This window comes from Lagopus leucura, unplaced genomic scaffold (assembly GCF_019238085.1).
Source record: "Lagopus leucura isolate 7727_CA_CO unplaced genomic scaffold, USGS_WTPT01 Super-Scaffold_100059, whole genome shotgun sequence".
NCBI lineage: Eukaryota > Metazoa > Chordata > Aves > Galliformes > Phasianidae > Lagopus > Lagopus leucura.
Window position 1 is genome coordinate 235,749 of NW_024962305.1, and position 25,836 is coordinate 261,584.

General features: G+C 52.0%; 2 protein-coding genes across 10 annotated transcripts in view; one reads left to right on the top strand and one right to left on the bottom strand.

Annotated features, from left to right (window-relative positions):
• Positions 1 to 317: 317 nt before the first annotated feature.
• LOC122188337 (transmembrane ascorbate-dependent reductase CYB561) lies at positions 318 to 2,036 on the top strand. The gene is made up of 4 exons (XM_042886543.1): positions 318 to 456; positions 525 to 628; positions 710 to 867; positions 1,443 to 2,036. Exons 1-4 carry the CDS (start codon positions 318 to 320, stop codon positions 1,636 to 1,638), a joined length of 597 nt encoding a protein of 198 aa, XP_042742477.1. The 3' UTR covers positions 1,639 to 2,036.
• Positions 2,037 to 2,877: 841 nt separating this feature from the next.
• TANC2 (tetratricopeptide repeat, ankyrin repeat and coiled-coil containing 2) overlaps positions 2,878 to 25,836 on the bottom strand; it is a 139,822-nt gene continuing 116,863 nt past the window's right edge. For 7 of the 9 annotated variants that reach the window (XM_042886550.1, XM_042886554.1, XM_042886557.1 and 4 more), the window contains 10 exons: positions 25,146 to 25,239; positions 20,846 to 20,979; positions 20,257 to 20,380; positions 16,919 to 17,094; positions 16,213 to 16,345; positions 15,649 to 15,678; positions 14,758 to 14,849; positions 13,071 to 13,217; positions 10,586 to 10,686; positions 2,878 to 8,972 (listed from right to left, as the gene is read on the bottom strand). In XM_042886550.1, the coding sequence (XP_042742484.1) occupies positions 7,013 to 8,972; positions 10,586 to 10,686; positions 13,071 to 13,217; positions 14,758 to 14,849; positions 15,649 to 15,678; positions 16,213 to 16,345; positions 16,919 to 17,094; positions 20,257 to 20,380; positions 20,846 to 20,979; positions 25,146 to 25,239 (2,991 nt within the window). In that variant the 3' untranslated portion in view covers positions 2,878 to 7,012. The remainder of the gene's footprint in view (positions 8,973 to 10,585; positions 10,687 to 13,070; positions 13,218 to 14,757; positions 14,850 to 15,648; positions 15,679 to 16,212; positions 16,346 to 16,918; positions 17,095 to 20,256; positions 20,381 to 20,845; positions 20,980 to 25,145; positions 25,240 to 25,836) is intronic. The other 2 variants (XM_042886558.1, XM_042886553.1) reach the window with 1 other exon arrangement.

Genomic DNA, 25,836 nt, shown 5'->3' on the forward strand with positions numbered 1-25,836 from the left:
ACATGTGAGGGTTCCAAGGAGGTGGGGGTCCCAGGGAGGTATGGGGATCTCAGAGGGGAGGTGGGGGTTGCAGGGAGATACAGGGTGGGGCCAGGGGACATGCGGGGGTCCCAGGGAAGTGTTGGGGGTCCCTGGGACATGTGGGAGTCCCAGGGAGGTATGGGAATCTCAGAGAGATGTGGGGATCCCAGGGAGGTATGGGGTGGGTCCAAGGATGCGGGGGTCCTAGAGAGGTGGGGGTCCATGGGGAGGTTGGGATTGCCAGGAATATGGGGGGACCCAGGGATATGTGCTGATTCCGGGGAGGTGGGGAGGCCATGGACTCTGCCCCACTGCTCACTGCCTTCTCTCCATCAGCTCTCCTGGTGTACCGGGTGTTCAGGAACGAGGCCAGGCGCTCCACCAAAGCGCTGCACGCACTGCTGCACGGTCTGGCACTGCTCATCGCGCTCGTTGGTGGGTGCTGTGGGTGGGGGGCAGTGAATGGGGACCCCACCCCAGTGCTGATGAGCTCCTTTCTGCAGGCCTCGTGGCCGTCTTTGAGTCGCACCGTGCCAAAGGCATCTCCAACATGTACAGCCTGCACAGCTGGTGCGGGATGGCTGCCTTTGTGCTCTACCTCCTGCAGGTGAGTGCTCGCAGCCCATGGGGAGCTATGGGTTGGTTGCCTGTAGGGCTGGGCATCCTCTGATGCCCCAATAACCTGCAGTGGCTCCTGGGCTGTGGCTTCTTCCTGGTGCCTGGCACATCCTTCTCGCTGCGTGGCCGTTACAAACCCCATCACGTCTTCTTCGGCATCGCCCTCTTTGCCTTCTCCATCGCCACCTGCCTGTTGGGCATCACTGAGATGTTGCTCTTCAACATCAGGTGCGTGACCGACCTGGGTGGGTTGTAGCCCCCAGACTGCCATTAAGGGCTGTTCCAGACCCTGCCTGTGGGGCAGAGCCCAGCCCCTGCCCAGGCTGCGGTTCTGTGGCCGTGAATCACCCTGAGAGTTTGAGTTGTGCTGGTGCTGAGTCACATCCCACACGCTGTTTAATAGGGGCCTGCAGCAGCTTTTTCCTTTGGTCCTAATGGGGCATATAATCAGCACTACAGCTGCTCTGCAGCCAGATGCATGCATAACCACCCTGGGAAGCTCAGGTCCCCCAAAAAACCTCTGCCTACTTGCTGGGAGGATGCAGGATGTCCCACATCCCTGAGAGCCCCACATGCACCCAGCTGCATGGTATGGGGCCAGGCTGCATGTAGGGTCTCTTCGCAAAGCAGTCTCACTTCTTGCTGATTTGGGGACAAAGGACCTTTCCCAATGTCTGTACCTGCCTGTGGAGGTACTGCAGCTTCCTCCAGGAAGAGGAAAGTGAGGATGAGAGGGGTTCCAGCCCTGGTAGGGATGGTCACCCACACCTGCAAAGCTCAAGCATCCCCGTCTGCACCCACAGGGACTCCTACAGCCACTTTGTGCCAGAGGGAGTCCTGGCCAACGTGCTGGGGCTGCTGCTGGTGGCCTTTGGGTTGGTGGTGGGCTACGTGCTGACACGGGATGACTGGAAGCGGGCACCGCTGGCCGAGGAGATGGCCCTCTCCATGGACTTCAAGACACTCACGGAGGGTGAGAGCCCTGGAGGCAGCCAGTGAGGCCCCCAGCTGCCCGGTCCTGGTGGATGTTGGATGTCTTTGCGTGCCCCAGCTCCATGCCCAGTATTGGTGAGCAGAGCCTTCGCTCGGGGCTCCCTCTGCATCTTCTATGTGTGGATGGAGGTGCCACCACAGATAGCGTCCCCAGGCTCAGCATCTCCCTACTGCCAACCTCCAAAGCCCATTCCCATCTCTTTGTGCCAAGCAGTAGATTGGATGAATCCCTTCACCAACATTTCCACGTGTTCTCAGCCCTCCAGGGCTGCAGCCACCCAAGTTCCCCTGCAGCTCCAAGCAATGCCACGTCTGTGCAACTTAACATCAGTGTGTTTAAAATGTTTTCCCCTCTTGTGCAATGTGTCATCTGCAAAGTGAACGCTCCTGCCTTAATAAAGATTTGCAGCTAACCCTGCCTCTCACCAGCACTCATCATTTCGGGTACCCCAAAGCACCTCCCATTGCCCCGGGTTGGGCAGAACCAGGCTGCTCCCACCCTCACCCGCTGCCATCTGAGGTCTTTCACGTGAGGTTGGGAACCACCATCAGTCCAAAGGCTGTTTCCAAGTGTTAACCATTTATAAATAAGTACATTTTTTTTTTTTCATACATACAGTTTTCATTGTACAGATTACAATCTGTATACATTGGGGTGAGGGGGGGGGAAATGCATTCTTTTGAACTTTTCACATCTATCTCACAGCTCACATGTACAGACAAGAAAACTCTGCTCAAGCAAATACAGCAAAGGAAAAAATATGTTTTCTTCTTTCCTTATACACGAGAGGCGAAGGCCTCTGCTGTCCGCAGGGGTTGTCCTCCCCACTGCACAATGTCACAACTGTGTGGTGTTCAATATATCATCAGTAGAGAGAACAGAACATGCATTGAATAATATACTGTACAGAGAAAGTCCTTTACATCGGAATTATAGAAAAGCTAAAGGAAAATTAAGTGTCTTAAAGATCTTCCCAGCAAGTGTCTCGAAGGATGGCAACCAGGGGGATTGTACAAATCACAAAATGTGCATTACTGTACAGGTCTGTACCAACTCGGATCCTCTCGGAAGTGAAGACAGAAACGGACAAAACGCTGAATGCAACACTATGGGAAAGGGAAGGCCGGGCAGGAGCGACACCTGCAGCGCTGGAAGTCCACACCAGTCCGTAGGTCAGCAAGGAGCGAAGGCGAAGCGACCGCCTCTCCTGGGCCGAGGCGCCCACCCACCCCAACCCCGTGGGGTCCCGGCGCCCACCTGCCTCCCGCGGGGCTCCCCCACCAGGGACCAAGTCCTTCTTGCAAAGCTGGCGTGGCACTGAGACGCGGCGGTGGCCGGGAGGGGAGGAGGCGGCGGATCCCATTGGTGTCCATTCACTGCAGAGCTGATGACTGCGTGAGCTCCGGTTTTCTTTCGGGTGGATCTGGAGCAGTTTCCAGTGAGATCCAGCTGCCGTCAGTTGGACACGAACGCACCTTGCTAAAGAATTGAGCCCTTAGTGGTTTTAGATTAGAAAAAGAGTTTGATTGAATGAAAATCCAGCAATTATCCAAACAAATCTGAAAAAAAGCAGATTGACTTTCACCGTTGTGCTTGTGTCCAAATGCACCCCAGCGGCGTCGGGGAGCGCAACCATCCGGGAGCGAAGGCGTTCTCTGCAGAGATCCCCGTGCCGCGCCGTGCCCTCAGCCCTTCTCACAACACCTGGAGTCGTCGGCGACCCCGAAGACAAATCCGAGCCCAAACCCACCAAGGAGTGACCCAGGACCTCCTCTGCAACCAACAGGCACGGCGGCTTGCTTGTTTCTCTAGGTAAGGCGGAGCTGGCACTTGGGTTCAGCTAGACTTCTTCTGGGTAACCCTGAATTCACAACTGCCTTTGTACGAGGGGACTGCATCGCCGCCCGTTCCGTACCACCCCGCTTCAGGACCTAACCCACATATGGCTTAGGCATGATGCACGCACACAGTTTACGCTAGCTAAGCAGGTTTCTTTACAGCCACGTGAAATTAAAAACAAAACAAAACGAAACAACACAACAAAGTTCAGCCCTGGATGAAGCAGCGCAGGGTGGGCAGCCCAGGCTGCAGCTCTGGGCTGGACCAAGGACCTCAGCTTTGGAACATCTTCCCTTTGCCAAACACTTCTATCAGTCCCTCAGGGCTGTTGTCAGAGCCCTCCAATGTCCTGCCCAGCATGTAGGGGCAGCAGCATGACTGCACGATGCAGGCACCCCGCCTGGCACCGCAGCATCCTTCATCCTGGGGCACAAACCAGAACTACGTGAATCTACACTGGAGCACAAACCAGAACCATGTGAATCTACACCAGGGCACAAACCAGATCCATGTGATTCCAAACCAGGGCACAAACCACAGCTGCGACCCCACACTGTGCCACAGCAGCCCCACACTGAGGTTGTGGCTCTGCAATACAGAGTGCAAGGGACATCTGCTGGTGCTGCAGCTCAATACAGGTGTGTGCTCCCACACTGCTGACCAAACGCACCCCAAGAACCAAATCCAGAGGGTTTCATAGTTGCCAATGATCTCGGTGCACCCTAAAGGACCCTGCAAGATGCAAGAAACCCGAATGGGAGTTACTGAAAGAAGCTGAAGGCACAGCACAGCGTGGGGCACTACGGTCTGCAGCAAAGACACGGCAGTGAGGGGACGTGGGGTGAGACTGGAGCAAGGAGGGCACTTCCCAACGGGACCACAAACACACACTGACCTCTGCTCCTGCGTGAGCGAACCCGAGCGTGATGCTGGGGGAAGAGAGCAGCTCCTCACCCCTATGAGAACTGCTGGGGAAGCGCCTTAAAGCCACTGCAAAGGACGTCGTGTTTGAAAGCGACTCCGCCTGTCGATGCTTATGTACAAGAGTTGGTCCTTGTGCTAGAAACAATTCGTTGGTTTGTGGCTTTTTTTTTTTTCCTTTTTTCTTTTTTTGAAAAATACACCAAGAGACGAGAGCTGCTTTGCTATTTCCTAACGAGGACACTACTCACGTTTAAATATCCAGTATTTATCAGAGGAACAAATTCTAACAGTAAAGTGCACCCATGTACAGAGAGAACAGATGGAAAACTGCTAGTGCAAGAATCCTGTGAAAATGCAACACTCACCATCGTGACAAACCCACGCGCTGCACCACGCCAGCGTTGTCTCTGTGTGTGTGGTTACAGTGAGAGCTGTGTTTTGGTTTTATCCTTAAAACACCTTCACAAACCCGAGGTGGCACTGGGGGACATGGGGCAGTGAGCAGCGCAGCGCATGCAGCTCTCCAAGCGTGCGCTTTGCTGCGCAGCAGAGCGGGGCTGAGCTTCGTTCCTTTTCCCATTCCAAGAAGCAACTGAAGGCAGAAAGCTGCTCGTGTTCAGAAAGCTGAGGGGAAGGGGCTTTGTACTTGCAAAGCAGAACCGTTTCCAAAAGAGGGACACACAGCAGCACGCTGCTTCCAAGGAGAGAAGCAGCGCTGCCGGCGCTCCCCCAGCCCTGTGAGAAAGCAAAGGTCGGGGCTGAGCTGTGCTTGAGAAGCAACAAGCCAACTTCAATGCAAACAGTGCCCCAGACAAATACACAACACAAGAGGAAAAGCCCGGGATGCTCTTGGTGTGTCTGTGAGACACGAGGTCCTGCTGTGCCCAGCTTGGGCTGAGCCCGACCACCACCGGGGCTGGTTTAGCTCCAGGCTGAGTGCTGTGGTTCAGTTTGAGGCATTCTGCAATCTACGTCCAGATATAGGTAGCCCTTTGGAAACATCAACAGGTTTTGCTCACTTTTCCTGCTCAGCACCAGATCCCTTTCTTGCCCCATAACACCACGGATGGGGCCCTGGTCAGCCTGAGCTGGGGAGGGCACTCAGCCCACGGCAGGGCTTGGAGCTGGGCGGGCTGTAAGGTCCCTTCTAACCCAACCACGTCATGGTTCTGTGATTTTGCTATTAGGAGCTGCTATGGGTGAGGCTCAGCGGTGGGCAACAGGCACTATTTTTGCTTTAAAACAAGCTCCAGGTTTATCCCTCGTCCAACCAATCGCCCTCAGTAATGGAAAGGCAAATTACAAAGCAAGCAGCACTAAGTGAAGCATTGGTAAAGAAGTCCCTCCACTCATCCCAAGAAATGCCAGGGAACAACTGCAAAATTCAGTACAAAGGTTTCTGGAAGTGTCCCCCGCTGTTCACACTGCCTTGATGTGACTTGTGTTTGATTTACAAAAAATAAGAGAAAAACAACCAAACCACAAAAAAATGTCCTGAAACAGAGCACATAAATAAATTATAAATATCTCTCTTCTAACTAAAGGTCCTTAAAGAGCAAAGCACCATCTCTCCCATCTATAGGTAAGAGAACAGAGCAATCGCTTTCCATGATTTTGGGATGGACCCTGCAACCTTTGTCACCGGACTCATCCCATCCCAGAGCCACAGTGCCACGTTATGCATCCCAGCCAAGAAATAAACTGTGGATTTCCTTTTTGGAAAGGATTTCCTAGTCAAAAAGACAGAACACCATAAAAAGCCCCAAAACAAATGAAAACCCCAACGTTCAGCTGTCCTGGTGATAAATGTGGTGCCACGTTTGGGATGCAGCCATCTGCTAATGGGGCAACTGAGCTGCGGTCCCACTCCTAACCCAGTTCCCTCGGCCCGTGAACGTGCAATCTCTGAGCACCTGCAACAATGCCCACGAATAAACCGACACCAGGACACCCAGATGGCAAAGTAGCAAAGCACCTGGTGACCCCCAACCCTTCAGGCAGCGTAAGCAATTAAAGAAACACAATTCCAATCGCAATGCTGCACACGGGTCAAGCAGGATGGGTGCTGTGCATAGCTACGAACGATGCTCTGCTCTGTCTGAGCAAAGGGAGAGCTGGGCAGGGAACAGCCCTGCTGTGTGGCAGCCTGCAGACGCAGCCCCAGAAGAGGTTGTTGGGACACCCGCTCTGCTCCCACTGGGAACTGTCAGCAGTAGGAGCTCATTGAGACATAAGGAACTGATTGAAATCGGACGCGATTGTCTCCTGAAAAAGATCTGGTTACCTCCCACTGCGTAAGGGATGTTCCTGGCCTACCCCGCACCGCGTACTGGGATATCCTGGTTGGCAGCTGCCAAGTGAGGGAGCTCAGCTGGAATTGGGCAATGTACTGCTTGGCTGAGGGTGGCTTCACAGTCAGCTGGGGGACGGAAGGGCCGGAGCGCGTGCATGGTGTCTGACCACCGCACCAAGTACCGGAGAAACGTGGTCATGTCGCTACCAAAGAGAAATAAAAATAATAATAATAATAATAATAATAATAATAATAATATGCATGGAAATCAAGCTTGGAAGTGTGTGCTGCAAACATAAGGGTCTTACTCCAACAAGCGTCTCTTACACATTAGACTCCACAAATGGTCTCTTTGGTTTGATTGGGGATGTCTGCCCTTGCCGGGAGTCCCGGGAGAGCTGCCTGTACAGGTTGTCCTGGTAGGCCTGTGCCACCGGCAGCGTCCTCGCCACCTTCACATCGGGGTACGAGGAGGCCTGGGTGACTCTCTCCAGTAGGTCTCCCCGGGACCCATTGGCCAGCATCCCATGGGGGCTGTAATAGTCTTCCTCTAGCAAATGGCCATTCTGTGCATTGTTGGTTTTGTTATAAAAGGCAATGTTGCTGATTGAAGAAGGTGGGCTAAATGATTCCGGCTGGGGGAGATTGCCAGGAGACGTAGGGCTAATAACAGTGTCCACTGATGACACGGCCCAGGTCCGGTTCTGCTGATGGAGGTGGGGGTACTGCTGAGTCCGAGCGGTTTTATCAATGATTCCCATGAACGGCGTGGTCCGGGAACGGGCCGGCTCGCTGGGGTACCCACCCTGAGTGGGGGACACTGGGGACAGCTCGTCGCACGCCCGGTCGTAGGCCGGCTTGAGAGGGATCTCCATTTGCTGGATCGAGGCGGAGGGGCGGAAGTTGGGCGTCAGGTTGGAGGTGGATGAGATGCTATTGCTGGAGGGAGAGAAGCGCAGGCCGACGCTCTGCGAATGGAGCAGCGGCCTCGGGGTTGGCGGGTGAGGCTTGATTTCGCTGGGATTAACGCTGATGGGCCTCCGGATGAGGTGAGACACGTCCGGCGAGCCGAGCTGGCCAGAGGGCAGGGATGAACGCTCCAGGTCCAGCTTTGAGTGGCACATGGGGTAGTAGGAAGCAGACTGGCTGCGCCCGATCTGGGGGGTCTGGCTGTACCTCATGCCCCCCCTGTACGCCGAGGACGGCCTCTGCGGAAGATCTTCCTTGGCCAACCCTCCGTGCTGGCAGATGGCCCCCGCGCTGAGGCTGGCCTGCACGTGCTGCACGGGCCGACTGTCCCCTACGATCCCCCCGATGGAGCCCTGGTACACCAGCCTGCTCTGGTTGACTCCCATCTCCCCCGCCGCCGCCTGGTACTTGCTGGCCATCGAGTGGGCAACCTGGCTGTAGGCACCGGTGGGGATGACGGTGCTGGAGTGCACGGCTGAGCTGGGCTGGTTGCTCCGCACGATCTGCGCCTTTGCTGGCTGCAGCCTCAGGCCCTGCTGAGGCACGGCCACGGGCAGCTGGGGCATCTGGAAGGAGCGCTGTGACATTTTGGACAGGGGGGATTTGGGCCTGCCGGGAAGCGGGCTGACAGCACTGGGTTCTTGCTGATAGCGAACCGGGGAGCCCGACTGTGACCTGTACACGCTCATGCCGTCTGCTGGGGGGCTGGCGCGGTACTGAGGGCCTCTGCGAAGAGGAGAAGGCGGTGGGCTCTGATATTCCTTCCCCTGGCTCCCGACGGGGGGTGGGCTGAAGCGATACGAGGAGCCCTGATGGGCAGGAGAGGTGTGCGGAGGACTGGGCCGGTAATGGGAATTCTGGTGTGTCGGAGACAGAGTGGGAGACGTGGACTGGTAGCCCTGCCTGGTGGGAGAGCCCACCGAGCTGTTGGACCTGAAATCAAAGACCTGATGCGAGCCGAGAGGTGAGCCAGAAATATAGGCTGAGTCCCGGTGAGCCGGGGAGGGGGGTGGGCTCTGGATGATGGGAAGCCCTTGGTTTGGCCTGGACTCTGTCTGCAAGCCAATGGAAACGTTCTCAACGTCCTGCTCGAGGTACTCCTCCTCAAAAATGTCTTGCACGGAATACAGCTCTTCATGCTGGGCTTCGGGCTCAGGCTCTGCTGGCAGCGGGGGTGGCTGCTGCTGCTGCTGCTGCTGCTGCTGCACCTGCCGGCACTCCTCCTCCACCCGCAGCAGCAGCCGCTGGATCTCACGGTTGTTGGGGCACAGCTTGATGGCCTCGTTCAGGTCCTCCAGGGCTGCTGCAAACTGCCTGCTTGACAAAGGGACAGAGAGGAGAACTGAAGTTACTCTGCATTCGAACAAAGCCGTTCTTGGAGGATGCTGGGGGTTAAATGGCTTCGTCCGGTTTACTGTGACTGCTGCAGCTGGCTGCTGCCCTAAAACCCTCCCTGGGGTTTATTTTATCCAAACTGAAGGTAAATACTGCCAGCCACTCCACAAAGAGGGGAAAATATGGTCCTAAGATGGCACAACCCAGCGTAGCAGAACACCTCCACAGCGTGCATTACGGGCTGACTGATTACTTCTCACAGCACCACCACGAGCTCTGCCCTGTGTTAGCAAAGGTGAAACCAAAGCAGCTGAGCTCACTGTAGCCATAAACGAGTGTGCAGCTCTGATGGAACTGCAGCTGCTGACGCCAGTGAAAATGTCGCTTCTGCCCACTGCCAAGCACACACAGCGTCAGAGCTGGCTGCACAACACAGGGGTTCCCAGGGGCAGCGTTTCAGGCTCAGCTGGCTCTCCAATTCTGCAATGGATTTGGCTAACTTCTGCAGAACGAAGAGTCCAACCAATGTTAGCAAACCTGCAGCCCCCCCCCCAGGGATGGCATGGCAACGGCAAGGCTGTGAGGAGTAACAGAAGGTGGAGTTCAGGAAGGTGGGCTGTCAATTACAGGGACATTGTTTGCTCTGGAGGAGAACCATCTGACCACAGCTGTGATCTGAGGGATGATAGCCCTCCCTGGGCTGGATGTGCCAACACCCCGGTTTGCTGCTCTATCACAGACAGAGAAAAACTCCCCAGCACCTCCCAACAGCAGCCTGAGCTTCCGCACAGCCTACTGGAATCCAGATGCAAAGAGGAAAAGCCTCATCCTCTGGATGTGCTGACCTCAGGGCTGCTGCACAAACAGGGAAACAAACAAGGGCAGAAATGATCATAGTTTCTGTTGGAGAGACCTGGGGAGAAAAGGATGCTTGTATGCCTGGGGACTGATATAATCTGGAACCCAGTTCTTGCGCTTCCTTAAAGCATTTTGGAAACAATGGAGAGGAAAGCCATGAAAGGAAAGGCACAAGGTCAGCATGGCTCAGCTGAAAGGCTCCTCAGCAGAACAGAAGGTCAGGACTGCGCCGCCCACATGGAGTGCAGAAGCAGGCGCCCCACAGGGGGTCCCTTCCAGGGGGTGAACATGGGAATGCCATGGGCTCCAGATGCACAGAAAGGCCATAGTGCACGGCCCAGTGCTCCGAGGGCCAGAAGCACAACAGCTGGCACAGTCACTGCATGACTGGTCACCAGCTCTGCCCTGCAAGGAGTGCTGCTGGGCATGGAGTTGGGGATTTGAGGTCAGACAAAATCACTGTGATGAACAGGAGCCTGCCCCTTCACATAACGTGAATCACTTTTTGCTTCAAGTTCAAGCTGAGGTTGAACTGAAATGTATTCTTAAAAGAACGCCAGTCTTGGTGTAAAGGCTCCCAGTGCAGCACAGTTTTCAAAGTCCAGCTAAGATGAATGGCTCAAAAACATTTACGCTCAGTTTTGTCACCTCATGGAGGAATGTTCCTTTGCCACTTCTTCATGTGGGGACGCTCACACAGAGCTGCATGCACTCAGGTTTCTCTATCTCCTCACCTGCTGCTGCGTTTGGCCCTTGCTCTTGCATAGTAAGCTTCGTAAGATTTCGGTTTCAGCTCCAGTGCTTTAGTAGCGAATTCCTCTGCCATTCCAAAGTCCTGTCATTACAATAGGTGGGCAGGTGAGTCATTGAACAGGCAGAAAAATAAAAACATACAAACTGTGGAGAAGACGAACTTATTACAGACATATTTTGCATGTTATCTCTGAAAAACTGACAGTACTGGAATGTTTCACATGGATTCAACATCACTTACAACCAAAGTGTTCTGCTGGCACATCCAAGGACTCAAAGCCCTTTCCATGCTGCTGGATGCTGTGAGCACCCAGCAGAGGCCGGCATGCCACCAGCTCTGTTCTCCTTGTGTCCCCAACAAGAAAGAACATGCAATCCCTGTCCAACAACCTACAGTCTTGAGGAAACATCTGGTCTCACAGAGCCTGGAATGTAATCTCATGAAGGATTCTTTTTCCACAGTTGAAAGCGATAGGAAATCTTTCCCACGCCCTCAGCTTCCCACTCTGAAACACTGACTTACTTGAAAGGGGCTGAACAAAGCTGTGCATGAAGGAAGGGACTGCTGGTACCTTGGGAGCTACAAACAGGACCTGCGTGGCCAAGATCTCCCACCTGGGCCACTATTTCACTGTTCTCTTGCCTCTCCCTAGATGTTATGTTGTTGGGAGTGGGAAGGAAAAGTGTGACAGCGAAGGATGGAGATGTGATGCTCAGTGGCAATGCCATGAGATCAGCTCACATCCTGCTGCCCGTCCTCAGTGCTGAGCTCAGGTGTGAAGAGGATCTCCTCCAACTGAATGCTCACTGCTTGACTTGACAGCACAAGGGGGAATGGTTTTAAGTGAGACGGGGAGGTTTAGGTTGGATATGAGGAGGAAGTTTTTGACCCAGAGGGTGGTGAGGCACTGGAACAGGTTGCCCAAGGAGGCTGTGGATGCCCCATCCCTGCAGGCATTCAAGGCCAGGCTGGATGTGGCTCTGGGCAGCCTGGGCTGCTGGTTGGTGACCTGCACATAGCAGGGGGTTGGAACCAGATGAGCATTGAGGACTTTTTCAACCCAAGTCATTCCATGATTCTATGACTCGGGCTCCAGCCCCTAGCAGTCCTGGCAGAAAGCACCCAAGAATACCCCTTGTTTGTCCAAGAACTCAGTAAGCAGAGCCCACCCTGCCAGAAATGAAGTTTATGAGCACAGCCCAGTGTGCAGGGACAGGTAAGGCCATGTGTACCCTAAAAAAAACCCAGGGTGAGGTTTAATCTCTCCCAAGGTGTCCATGCTGGGATTTGTTATGGGGACACGCTGCTGGGAGAAGCTGATGCTGCGATTCATCTGAGCAAAGAGGCCACAGAGCAGCATGTGCCTCACTACAGGGGGGGACGGGGGGGGCTGTCAGATTCTCAGGCATTGGCCAGAGGTTGGCATCTTACAGTTTGGCCTAAATAAGCAAACATCTTCCATCAGATTTCTACTGCTGAACCTACAGGGGAACATTTTCAAGTCTGGTCAGTGGCAAATACTTTTGTTTGTACCTTCAGCAGCAGTTAATGAAGAAATACCATCTAACGGACCAAAGCAGACACGTAGGCAAGAGGCAGTTACCCTCATGGTCCAACCTACAGGTACAAAAACTGCACAACTGCTTACAACCATCCAGTTCATATCACAAACCCCGGGATGACCCAACGAGCAGCAAGCTGGAGATCTTGTCCTTTATGTGCAGGCTTAGCAAGGGGCTGCTTTGCTGAGAGAACATTCACACTTCTGCAAACTGCACTGTTCACTCCCCAGCACTCAGATTTCCTTTTCATTGCTTTTCATCTGTCTCCCTCCTAGCTTAAAGCAATGAGGGTGTCACAAAATCCCATCCTCCCTCCCCATGCAATCATCGCTGGCGGAGATATCACTTTTTGAGTCTACAGAGACTTGAAAAGTTGTGGAGGTGAAAGTCTGAGAGCAAGGGGGAGGTGGCAGTGTGCTGGAGAACAGACGTGCTGCTGAGGTTTGTCACCAGATAGATGCTGCTGGATTGGAGCAGGGAGTGACAGTGCTACGGCAGTGCTGGGAGGAGAGGGAGTGAGTGGGGGTGTCTGCGGATGAGTCACTGCCCTGGGGAAGCATCAGCCCCCTTAGCATATGCTCCTTCATTTTAAATTAATTAGCATTCCAAGGAGAGCATCTCCTGGCTCCTCCTCCCTCACTACTGCCCTAGAAATGTGAAAAATGCCTCCACCCCCCAAAATCCACATCACCATCAAAAGGGAGTGATAAAAAATTCAAAACGCTGTAAACACAGCCATGAATTTTTCATCACCACAGATGCATATTAAATCATTACTTTGCTCCTCTGGCAATACATAAAATACCCGTGCTCTGTGAAGGACAACCAGGGCACGCAGAGGAGACCATGGAGGTTGGGGCAGGGCTGCAGGAGGGACGTGGCTCTGAGTGCTATGTGACTTACATTCATTTTCCTTCGACATCGGGAGAGGTTGAGAAGGAGTGACACCTTCAGCTCACGGAAGGTTTTCAGGTCTTCCCCAAAGCCTTCCCTGGGGAACTTCTTCAGGGCGTACTGGTAGCGCTGGGCAGCCTCCTTCACTTTACCTTTCTGATAGAAGGAGAACATGTCAAAGCAAATCCTTTGGGTGAGTTTACTGCAAAGCACTGCCAGACCCATGGATGCTCTGGCGGTGAAGGTAACATGATCTCATTATTTAACTGTTCGCTAGAAATGAAAGCCAGACCATTCGTCCAGTATCTGATCTGGAAATGCAGATGCCATGTGTAAGCTGAGTTCTCCCATCTCAGGCAGCAGGAAACTCATCAAGAATTGTTTTAATAACTTGATCCAACTCCATCTGGCTTATGGACAAACGGACTTCTGAGCTGGGCGACCAGTAAGCCAGCTCTGCAGAGGACCCTACATCCCTCCCAAAGGTAAATGCACTCCTGGCAGCCCACCAACAGCTCAGTGGTTGATGCTGTGCACTTCAGAAGCCACACAGTGCATATCCAGTGCAACTTCACGGTGCTGAGGAATAGCACTCTGGCAATGAGCCTTCCACACCACTCCGGTGTGTGACTGACTCAAACCCCAGCAAGCACTAGGGAGGGTAAAGAACACAAAGCGTCGGTCTTTGGGTGCAACAGCAATAGCAAAGATAAGCATTACTGCACTGATGCGGTTCTGACATTGGACAAATGGATTGGGATTCATCTCCTGGACTGCAGATGTTTAGAAATTAGGTGTCTGCATCTAAGCCTGTCAGCTGGGTTCCTTTTATCGTTACTGGGACGCAACAGTCACCTTCAAAAGGTGACTCAGCCTTGCTATTTTGGGCACCTGCTTTTGGGATGGCATGATCTGTGCCCTGAAGGGGGGCATCCATAGCAGCTGCAATGAGAGAAAGAGGGCAGAATGGGATCTGGGATGCACACGATTCATGATGCCCCAGACAGAAGTTTTGCAGCTATGAGCAGTAAGCTTGAAAACCTCTTTGATTCAGGTTTCAGAGTCGCATCACGTATCTCTGGCAGATAACTGCAGTTGCAATGCCAGGTTTGCATATTTTCTCCTTTACCCTTGGAGCCTCGCAGTGAATCACTGTTGTACTTGCACATTTTTATGTGTGTGTGCAGATCTTCAGGTCTTAACAACACAAGGAGCGAAAGCAACTCTAACCACAATGGTAAAACACATCCCATGAGCTAAAGGACAATGAAAAAGCCACCTGCGTCTGTTTCCACCACAAAAAGTTCCTCTTCCTTCACAGCACTTCTCTGGGCTATGCTGCCTTGTTGCCTTGCTCACAGCTCACAGCTGTCAGGTAACCACAACGCTGCCAGATCTGATGGGATGACATCAGCACTGAGAACCTCTGGAAAGCACTTGGGTTCTGGTGTTTTCAAGGAGGAAATGAAGCGCTGGCTCAGGCCCAGAACGCAGACAGCCTTGGCTTTGCTTCAGCTTTGTTAGGGAGTTTGGCATTCAACCTCCCCCTTCCCAACCCCACTAACCAAAGTCAGTTTCAGCACAAGGAATCCTGCAGGCTTTAAGGCAGCAGCACCACTCACACTGCTATCAAAGGAGGAACAAATACATGCTGTAAGCTGCATTTTCCCCACCTCTTCAAGAAAACTCTTCTCACCTTGTAAAACATGTCTCCCTCTTCCATCAGCTTGCTCAACAGGATGATCATGATGTCTGGTTTGGAGGTGGCCATCGCCCATGTTGCTGGACCTGCAGTGTACAGGATGCATGATGGGTAAAAAACTCATACAATGCAAGGGTGGTAGGAAGCTGGGTGGAAAAAATATCCTGGGGTGGGAATTTCTGCTGGAGAGAACAACTTGTGGTGTGGTCAAAGAGCACCCAATGATGGAGCTGACAATTCCTCTTGTACTTAAAATTAATGGCATCCACATTGCAATGGTTTTTCCTTGGCGGTCAGTCATTAATGCTGGCACTAATCAGCACGGCCACGTGGGGAAATGGTGGGAGACATCTCCACGAGAGGGCAGTGCTGTTTGCAGAACTGGGGTGGGGGCAAAGTGTGGGGGGAGTGAGAGGCGTTTAAAGGGCAAATCCAAGTGGTTACATCAAGAGTAACAGTATGTAATTTACTCGTGAATTAATAGCTGTATCTATGAGCGTAGCAGCAAATCCTGGCTACAAACTAGTGCTGAGTTGGAGATGCTCTGAAGCAAAGAAGTGCTGTGGGACAGCACAAGGGGACCCAATGCAGAGCATCGTTATCTGACTGATATTGGGGTGGCAAAATCTGGGGACAGCTCATTAGTGTGGGGGAGGAATAAGTCACTGCTATTTCTATAAGTAAATTCAGTACATTTTGGGGGAAGCAGGTTAGTTTTTGAGTTCAAGTTATTCTCTGCAACAGTCATTTAAAAAAATTATTCGAAGGTGAGGTAAATTAAAAGATTAGAGGTGTTGGGGACGCATGCAGGCTAAATCAAACAGGAGAAAGCAAGGCTGACAAAGCTATCAGATCGAGGCTGATGCTGACAGCAATGAGATATACCTCGTGGGCGACTCGGTAACGTCTGACAACCTTCAAAGAAAGGAGAAAACAAAAAGTTGTAGGAGAGAGGGGAAAAAAATGGATGAAGGTGAAAAAAAAAAAAAAAAAAAAAAAAAAAAAAAAAGAAAGGAAAAAAGCAGCTGTGAGAGGCAGGCAGCAAAGAAGCCAATGCACCAGCAAATCCCCTTTCACAGGAAAACGCAACGTGAGCGGCTGCGTGGCGCAGTGCAGGTAACACTGAGGTCTGAAGCGTATACAGAGCAGTGAAGGCAGCAGCTCACAGCAATGCATGGACACAGCACGCCTGTCGGCTCGGACTAGTAAAGATAGAAAAGGCATTACCGGAGGAAAGACCTTGCCAAAGAAACAGTTGTTTATTCACTTTCTCTAAGTGACACGACAGCAATAAAACATCCCAATTTAACACGTGAACAATGGCGGCGCTCCTGACTTGGGGCTGCTTTCGGGGTACGAAGCAGCAGTGGGGCTGAGGCTGCCTCCGGGTTGGGGTTCTCACTCCGAGTGCCCCCACACAGAGCTGACCAGGTGTCCCCCAGGCCCTACCTATCTTTGCTCCTTTCTTCAGGAGGGTGACGACCACCGAGGTGTTGCGGCACCCCACCGCCCTGTCCAGGGGACGCATCCCGCTGTAGTCGACGTGCTCGATCACGGCCCCGTGATCCACCAGGAACTGAACCTGCAATGGCAAACCAGCTGTCAGCTTGCTGGGGAAGGACATCCAGCAACAGCTTACCCAGCTCCAACTAAAAGAGGGGAGATCTAGGTCAGATGTTGGGAGGAAAATCTTTAGCCAGAGGGTGGTGAGGCCCTGGTGCTGCCCGGAACTGTGGGTGTCCCATCTCTGGAGGTGTCCCAATGCCACTCTAGGCAGCCTAAGCTTGTGGAGGACAGCCAGCCTATGGCAGGGGGTGGGGCAGTGGGGTCCCTTCCAACCCGGCCATGTCGTGGTTATGTGGGTTTGTGGTCTTCAGGAACCCCTGCAATTCAACTGTGCTGCGCTTCTATGCGCCTATGATCTTCAAGGTCCCTTCCAGCCCAACTCAACCATTCCATGTTTCTATGATCTTTAAGGTCCCTTCCAACTCAACCGTGCTGTGATTCCATAGTTCTACCATCCCTAATGTCCCTTCCAATCCGACCCATTCTATGAATCAGTGATTTGCTATACCAAGCCATGCTGTCTACACCAAGCTGTGCAGTACTACTTGGAGGGGTTAAGGCAAGCTGCCCTTTTGGTTCTGCCACTCACCACCTCCGCGTCGCCGTAGAAAGCTGCCAGGTCCAGTGGCGTGCGCCCATTTTTGTCAGCATGGTCGGTGGCTGCCCCATTCTCCACTAGGGCCCTCACCACGGCCAGGTGGCCCTTCAGGCAAGCCCAGCTGAGGGCTGTCAAGCCCTCCTTGTCCATCAGAGAAATGGAGGCACCTGGAAGGACAAGTGGCAGCTCACTTGCAAGCTCTATGACACAACAAACCAGCACAAACTCTCCACGCAGTGATGACAGCTTGTTTTTAGAGAATGATACACGTAATTATTAATTACTTTATTAGCATTTCTCTCACTCTGCAGCTCACCCTCCATCACAACTCGAAATGCACTGATAGGAGCTGTGCAGGCAGGTTTATTCACACTGAGCTGCAGGCTTGTTCACACTTCACTCCACAGACCGTCTTGGCAAAAGCCTCTGAGCAGCAGGGTGGATGTGACATCCCTCAGCTGAGTTGTCAATCTTTCCTTTTAACTGTTTTTTGGTGTTTTCTTTTTTTTTTTTTTAAATCCAGCCTGTGAATCAGAGCTGGGGGCCATTCTGCTGTTTCAGCAGGCTGCGGCATACCAGGGGAACTAAATCACCCCCATTCTTCCCCAAAAGTGTGTATTTCTCCCTCCTCACCCCCCTCCCTTCTACCCAAATCAACACAATTTCCAGCAGTATTTCTCCCTGAACTTTACCCAATATAAATACAACGTTGTGGGATAAACTACTGCCAACTGCAAGCCAAGGAGGGGGGAGCTTGACATTTTCTTGGATGCAGAAATTGCGCTGCCATACCAACGGGTCAGCACTGCTTCACACAGCATATGGATCCGCATACGTGATTCGAACAGCAGCATTAAGTGAACACTCCTCTGCGTGGCACAAAGACAGCTCCTGTTGCCATGGCACACACAGGGCTCTCGCTCTCCAGCGTGCAGAAGAGATGTGCACCAGTTCTGCTGCTCCGAGGAGCTGTGCCTACCTGTGGGATGCTCCTGCCAGCAGCCTGGCATGAATCGCTGCTGCAGTGTTTTTCTCCTGTAGGTAAACTCTCAAGCATGTGTTTCTCCCTGGCTCCAGAATGCTTAGCAAGTGGGGGAGGAATGTGAACGTCCTGAAGTTCCCATTCATCCCAGCTGACACATCCCTGGGTAGCACACATTGCCCAGATGACAGCGAGCTGCTATGTCTTCCAGCTCGCCCATCTTGTTTGTGGAGGAGCAAAACAACGTGAACATTTGCTGGAGATTATGTTCACAAATCTGCATCTAGAGCTCTCAGCACAGCCCCAGCACTGTGCCTGCTGCGTGCACAGCACGGCTGGGGCAATCTGGTGTGCTGAGGTGGCACTCTGTTGCCAACACTGCTCCTCACCTCCTGCAACCTGCTGTATCACTGCCCCATGTGGAATCCACAAATCCTTCTGTGAAAGCTCTCGAGATGATCCTCAGCTAGCTGAGGCCAACTGCTGCTCCACTACAAAGGATAAACCTCATTTCATTCCTTCTCATTTGTACCAGCTCCCTTCTTGCACTTAAACAAAGTCCTCTGTTGTTGGGTGGTCCTGTGTGGAGCCTGGACTCAGTGATCCTTAAGAGTCTCTTCCAACCTGGGATATTCTAGGATTCCATGATTCTCTAGTGCAGATCCATGAGCTGGACTCAATGACCCTTATGGGTTCCTTCCAACTCAGGGTATTTTACAGTTCTCTTATTTTTTCCCTCCCTGCCTTTTGGAGCAGCTGAGAAGGCTCCCGCACCAAGAGGGAAGCTGGAAAGCTGCACCATCACCCAACCATCCCATTTCTTCCCCAGTCCAAGGGAAGAGCCACCACACAACGGAGTGACACACTCAGATTTTCGGGCACCAATGCAGGGATCCAAGCTGAAGGTCCCAGTGAGCAGACAGTGCCACAGCAGAGCCAGACTCTCATCAGAACCTCTGTGTGCTTCTCTGCTCCTTAATGCATCCTGCACTCCCCAGGGGTCTCTGACCCACTCACAGCATTAAGGACGTGGAACAAGTACAAAGTCTGGAGGGGAATTGACTTCAAGTGCCATCAAAGGTTCTGTCTGGATACAACAATGGCCAATGGACCGACAGCTGCTCTGGCAGGGGTACAACCAGGGAGGTTTAATTCATGGTTCACAGCTCTGCTCCTCCTCTGCTCCTCACAGAGCAGCAGGTAACTCCACCAGTCTGGATTTCAAGTTGATTGAGGACTGCAACTCGGTTAATAAAAAGTGTTTACAAACGCTGGCTGCGTTAATCAAGCACAGCCAAACGAGATTTGCTTTGCAACACTCTAATTACTGCTTATGGCTTATGATTCACACACTTTGATTTTAATGAAACATTAAACAGGATTGTTAAAGCCATTTTAATTAACATACCCTATATATCACTGTACTCTGCCCAGGCTTGAGCTTACTTTTCAGGACCATGTGTTATGGCAGATTTAGAGCTGTTTAACGAGCTACTTAGATGAACAGTCCCTTTCAAGTACAAAAGGTTTTTATGGCTTTGATTTCTTGGACCCTCAGCTTCGTGATCACTGTCACAGCCCCATGCAGGGCAGTGCAAGTCCCACTGGCCTGTATTTAAGAAAGGACAGAAACAGTGGTGTCTGTACAGGCAGCAGGCAGTGTGCTGCTCTGAATCACCTCAAACGTGACATCAGAAATGAATAAAACCGAAATACATTCTTGCTGACTGAATGACTCCGAGCAAAGCAGTTGTTAGACGCTAAAAGCACAGAGCAAGGTGGATCTGTGAGTACTATCTGTGAGTACTAGACCTGAAGAGCACACCGTCTTCAAAACACTCAACATACCAAATCCTTTCCCATGTTAGGGCTTTACCATCCCATTCACGTGGGTGTCAAAACCATGGGTAGCAATGCTAGCACTGAAAATGGGAGTGATATCACGCCCCAACCCCTGGCCCTGGGGCTGAGCATCACTCTGTGGTCTTGCTTGCAGTTCAGGTGCATTGCTCGTTGATTTCTGTCTGAGGGGAAAGCTGGAAGCACAGCTCAGGGGCACACTCTGCCCTCAGTGCCCAAAGCACCTCTCATAACACTGCCATTGTAATTCCTACACAATATGTGGTTTGGAAGCCATGCGTGTCAAGCACAGAAAACAAAACATACAGCCAAGATGAGTATATTGCCCATAACTGTGCCCTCCAACAGATGGGGAAGTGATGGGGACCTCTCCCACTGCCCAACCCGGCAATGGGGCTGCAATCCCCACTGCTGAGGAAATGCAGAAGGTACTGGGAGGGGACTTGCTGTGGTCAGACCCCAACACGCTCCAAGCACGTGCTCTAACCTTGTGCAAGCAGAAACTCCACCGTGCCCAGGTGTCCCTCGGATGCAGCCATCATCAGCGGTGTCCGGCCCTGTTTGTCTGCCATGTTCACGTCAGCGCCGTGGGTGAGCAGCAGGTCCACAATCTGCAACACACAAAGCAAGGGCACACCTGGAGGAGTGCTAGAAGGAGATGGGAGCTCAGAAGGTCCACAGTGGTCCCTGCATCTTAAGGGTTTGGCAAACCTTCCTGGAAAGCAAGCTGGGCAGGGGGCCGACTTCACACTCTACAGCTCTCTGACAGGGGGCTGTAATGAGGAGGGGATTGGTCTCTGCTCCATGGACAAACAACAGGATGAAAGGTAATGGCCTTAAGTTGTACCACGGGAGGTTCAGATTGGGAATTAGGGACAATTTCTTCTCCAAAAGCGTGGCAACGTGTTGGCACAGGCGGCCCAGGGAGGTGAGGGGGTCCCCATCCCTGGAAGCATTCAAGGAACGTGATGTGGCACTGTGGGATGTGGTTATGGGCACGATGGGGTGGGCTGGGGTTGGGCCTGGGGATCTGAGAGGTCATTTCCAACCAGGCAGAGGTGGGACGGGATGCTGACCTGCCAGTGGCCCTGCCGGACGGCGCTGAAGAGAGGCACCACGCCGCGCCGGTTGGGCTGTGCCACGGCAGCTCCCTGCTCCAGCAGCAGCCGGCACACGTCCAGCTTCCCCCGGCCCGCTGCTGCCGTCAGTGCTGTGGAGAGAAAAGGCAGTGAGGGGAGCAGCCATGATGGCTCCATGGTGCCCCAACCACAGCACCCAATGGGCAACGCCAACAGAAGATGAGGGATGGATCAGGGACGGTTTCCCGGCAGCGAGCTCTGGGCTCTCCTATGTTGGAATGAACCCAGAGCAGCGTTGTTGGGATGGGGGATTTTTTTTATGTCAGCCTGTGGATCTCTGGAGTAACTGGAAAGCAAAAGTGGTGTCTATGCACTCAGATGTTTTCCATGCAAAATGCTCGTTTTGGCTGTTCCTTCTGGGCAGGACTGACCCCACCTGCAACAGTCTTTGTGCAAAAACCAAATCATCTCACACTGGCTGTCCAAGGAGGCTGTGGATGCCCCATCCCTGCAGGCATTCAAGGCCAGGCTGGATGTGACTCTGGGCAGCCTGGGCTGCTGGTTGGTGACCTGCACACAGCAGGGGATTGGAACCAGATGAGCACTGTGCTCCTTTGCAACCCAGGCCATTCTATAGTTCTGTGATTCTCTGGTCTCTCAGCTTCAGTGGGTTGGGAAGAAACAGCTGATACCTCCTCCCTCTCCAACTCTGCTCTGCCAACCCGAAAAGTCAGGGTGGGTTCGAAAAGACACATCCAAAACCAGCTCCGAGTGCAGGACCTGCCTTTGACTCGTCTTTGGTATTAATTTTAGACTTTTCAGTTCCTCCTTCTCTCCTCCCCCCCAACTCTCTGCACTTCAGTGCTGCCTCCGGTGGGAGTTGGAGCAGAAGGTGGGAGTCTATTTCGAACTGACGTCGCTTGTTTTTTTCTCTGAAGTACATTTCTGTGGGACGGCTGATTACGAGGTGTTGATGGGTTTCCAACTCCATCGCTGTTAATGGTGGGGGATTTAATTAATTCTCTCTTCTGTTCCCACATTATGCTTGAGTCCTCTTCACTCGGAGTTGAGAGACAGCAAGAGTTAAAAGAAAAATCATCCCTTTACCACGAGCAGAACATACTGCAGCACCTATAATCAGATCCATGTGGGTTTTAAACGTAAGCTACCAATATAGCAGGACTGTGACCAATGTGCACGGCAGAGCGATCAGCACGCGGGGCTTTGGGGTTCTATTTCTAAACCTGCCTGCACTTGAAGTGTTGTGGGTTAATATCAAAATGGTATGTAAAGCAGCTACAGTCTGCGTTCACCACAAAAAAGACTTTGGAAGAGACTTTACTGGAATAGGATGACTGGATCTGTAGCCATACCCTTCTCAGCTTTGCTCTGTCCTGCAGCACTGTGCAGCAGTTCTGCTCATCCATCCCGGTTCCAAAGCTCAATTAAACCACTTTGGGAAGCCTCCTGCAAGCACCCACTTCCCTAAGCTTTTAGCACTCCTCAGGTGCATGCATTCACCTGCTGACATCCCCATCTGATGTGCCTGCAGGAGCCATCACAGAACCCACAGTGCAAGGCACAACTTCCTTTCTGCTGCATGAAGACTGGAAAAGGCCAGGAAAGGAGATGAAATCAGAGAAATGGTTTGGTTGGAAGTTTTGCTGCCTGAGAGCTGATGGCTCGGTGTGAAGAACTGAGCCAAATGAGCCCAGCCAGCAAGAGGAGACCAGAGCTGGAAAATGGGAGTGTTTACACTGCAGCTCTTTCAGGAGAACAGAATGCCATGCTATCACACCTTGCAATAACCAAGGCTTGGCACAGATGCCATGAAACAGTTGCTGCAATTCCCAAAACGCATCCAACAAAACCCAAGCTGACTCCATCCGCCCTCGATCATGAGGATGTCGGCTCTCCAGCAGAAGGGATTTGCTGCAGCACACTGCCTGCTGTGCAAAGCCTGCCTGCTTTCCTACAGCAAAACAAAGTTGATCTGCAGAAGGAATCATTACATCGCAGTGGGCTCCGATACGGCGCGTGGATCCATTTCAGGGGCTGGCAGCAGGATACACGCAGGCGGTATTGCAGCTCTTGCACCTCCAGCCCCGATGGAGCTGTTACAAGTGACTCAGATGCTTTTGTGCTGGGTTTGATGGGAGCCTCGTCCCAGGGGCACACGATCCATCTGGAGTTGTGCTGTCAGCAATTCCTGACCTTATGATGTAACTTGGCGCTGCTGTGGGATGAGATCAGGCTGACATCACTGAGCCAGGCTCTGCTCTATGGCACATCAGACACATGAGCAACAAGTATCAAAAGACAGAAAAGTCCCCACTTGGATTTTTAGGGCAGACTGCTATTTTTGGAATAGAAAAAACGGTGGAAATGAGCGTTCTGACTTCAAGTGCAAACTAAACTCACTGTTTACTCTTGGGAAAATAAAATTAGAACAATGTGTGAGGGAGTCTTGTGATCCATATGAATGCATCTTACCTGTGATGGAAGGAAGGACTGCTGGTGCTTGGCTCAATTTTGCTCCTTTTCCTGCCTTACCCATAGCTGTTGTAATGGATCAGTGGGGATTCATTTCTAACAGCTCCCCAGTTTGACTGCTATGTGCTCATCAGCAGTTTGTGCTGCCAGCTATCCCTTCTAGATGTGAGTGCATTGAAGGGGAGAGGTATGGGAGGAAGGTGACAGTGGGGAAAGGTTTCTGCTGGAGACCCTGGGGCAGCAGGCAGATTGGGAACAGCAGAGCTACCCAGATGTGAAGGAAGAGAAGAGCTGGGATTCTGCAGGGAGAATAGCATGCAGCAAAGCGTTGGGAGCAGAAAGAGAGGAGGGAAGGGAGGGCTGTGACCTGCAAAGGCGGAGCTGGAGGGAACGCAGAGCCACAGAACAGCTGGGAAAGCTGCAGGGCTCTGCACCAAGCTTTGCCAGCTTATCCAGACAACCAGGACTATCCCAACCCAAGAAGAACATCTGCATTGCCCGATGCTGCCTCTGAGGGCACATTGCAGGGACACGTCTCCATCACTTCTAACCAAACTCTGAAGCCATCTGGACCACCACCTATCAGCTACCCTTCAGCAGTGCACATTCTGGATGAGCCATCTCTGACCTGGGGTTACCACCCGGTTCACCAATAAAAATGCCACTATTTTGTTACTAACTGCCAATACTCCATCATTTCATTTGGAGAATCCTATATCCAATTTCTATTTTTTTTTGCTCTGTGACGCCCTTGGGGCACCTTTAAATGGTTCACTTGTACATTTGTGGCATTATTTCCACCAATAAAGGCAGCATGCCCTTGCTGCTCTGTGGCTGTGTGTGAAGCGAGCTGCTGCTTTCCCCCATGCTCCACTCCATGCTGGGACACCTCACTCCTCTCCTTCTGCCATTTAAAGCAGAGCATGCCCAGCAAGCTCCATCCATTACAGCACTGTACTTTCAGAAGTACCGAGTGCCAATCAGCTCAGACCATAACCCAGCCCTTCCCTGCTTGAATTGCAGCCAACCTGAGCCCAGCACAGCAGTGCCTGCAGCCCAGAGCATGTCACTGTTAAACAAAGCTGATGGAGTTGAAGGCAGAGCTCTCTCACCCAGACAGGGATGGCACCGCAGTGCATCAGCTCGACAGGAGCACTGATGCAAGTGGATTGGTGAGCTGAGTGCAGGAGACAGCAGGTAATATTTAAGAGGTCACTGGAGACAAAAGCCAACAAGGCCAGGTTTGAATAGCTCAAGAAATGGAGATGACAGAGTGACTTGTGTGTGTGTGTGAGGAGGAAAGGGGGGATGGCTGGTTTTGTTTTGGGGGCAGTGAGGAAAGGAGGGCTTCTGTGTTAGACTGTGAGCACCAGGAAAAGCACAGCACAAAGGACTTATTTTTAACTAGCAGGTGTTAAATAATGGATAGCTTAGCAATCAGTGCTGTGTGTTACAGGGAAGGGGGGAGCAGAACGGAGATGCTTTGAGTAAATATGCAAAGTATCAAGAGAGAATGAGCAGCAGTGTGCATCCACCTGACTTAACATGGGATGTTTCTGAAACCAGTGGGCTGGCAGTCAGAGCTGCTTTGTGCCCCACGCTTCAAGCCAGCATCAGGAGCTGCAGAAGCTCAGGATTTCCCAAAGCCCAACTGTCTACTTAAGCACCTTGGCGTCTGTAACCTCAAATGAAATCAGAGGAAGGGATCCTCTCTGTCAGAACAAAGCAGGGATCAGGTGTGTACCAGGAGCCCGTAAACACAAACACAAGCATGCAGGAGAAGCTAGAGATCTGCAGAAATCACCTGTCTCTCCCCAGAGACTGTCAAAGCTGTTGATCTGTGCTCGCTCCACCTCCTCTTCATCTTTTTCTGGAAGGTCGAGCAGGTAGGAGACAATCTAAAACAAAATGACATGTCAGCTCACAAACCTCGATGCATTATAGATAAACTGCTGACATTTTAACAAGAGCTGCTCTGAATACACTGAGGAGAAGGCACTGAATTTCTGCTTGGAATCCTCAGCTCGAGTAAATACTCTCCTAGAGATCCCAGCAAGGATTCTGGTGTGGCTCCAGCAGTGATCAGGATCAATTATAGACATGCACAACACTTGTTCCATCACCAAAGCTGGAAAACTCAGCAAGTTTATCATCAGCTGTGCCTGCAAGCACCTCCCAACAGGAACCTGCAGTATATTCTGTAAGCAGCCACGTGCATTTAGGGTATAACAAACATGAAATTGCTTTTGTAAGTTACCAAGGTGACTGCTATGGTTTGGGGGAAAACTCTCATTTGCGAAGCTCTGTGCCCTGTTACAAATGATGTCAGCGTGCAGATCTGCACGGTTTTGAAGTCACATCTGCTTCTACTTGGTTCAACTCACAGCCACTTTAAGCTAATAGCAATTACCCAGCTTTCTTTAATTAGCTCCTCTGATCTGAGCACGTTATCTATGTTTTTATGGATTATACTGAACAAAAGCAGAATCTAAAGT

Coding starts and splice junctions, on each gene's coding strand:
- LOC122188337 (XM_042886543.1), top strand. CDS start 318: ATGGACTCTGCCCCACTGCTCACTGCCTTCTCTCCATCAGCTCTCCTG. Junction 457..524: donor ACTGCTCATCGCGCTCGTTG/GTGGGTGCTGTG, acceptor TCCTTTCTGCAG/GCCTCGTGGCCGTCTTTGAG. Junction 868..1,442: donor ATGTTGCTCTTCAACATCAG/GTGCGTGACCGA, acceptor CTGCACCCACAG/GGACTCCTACAGCCACTTTG.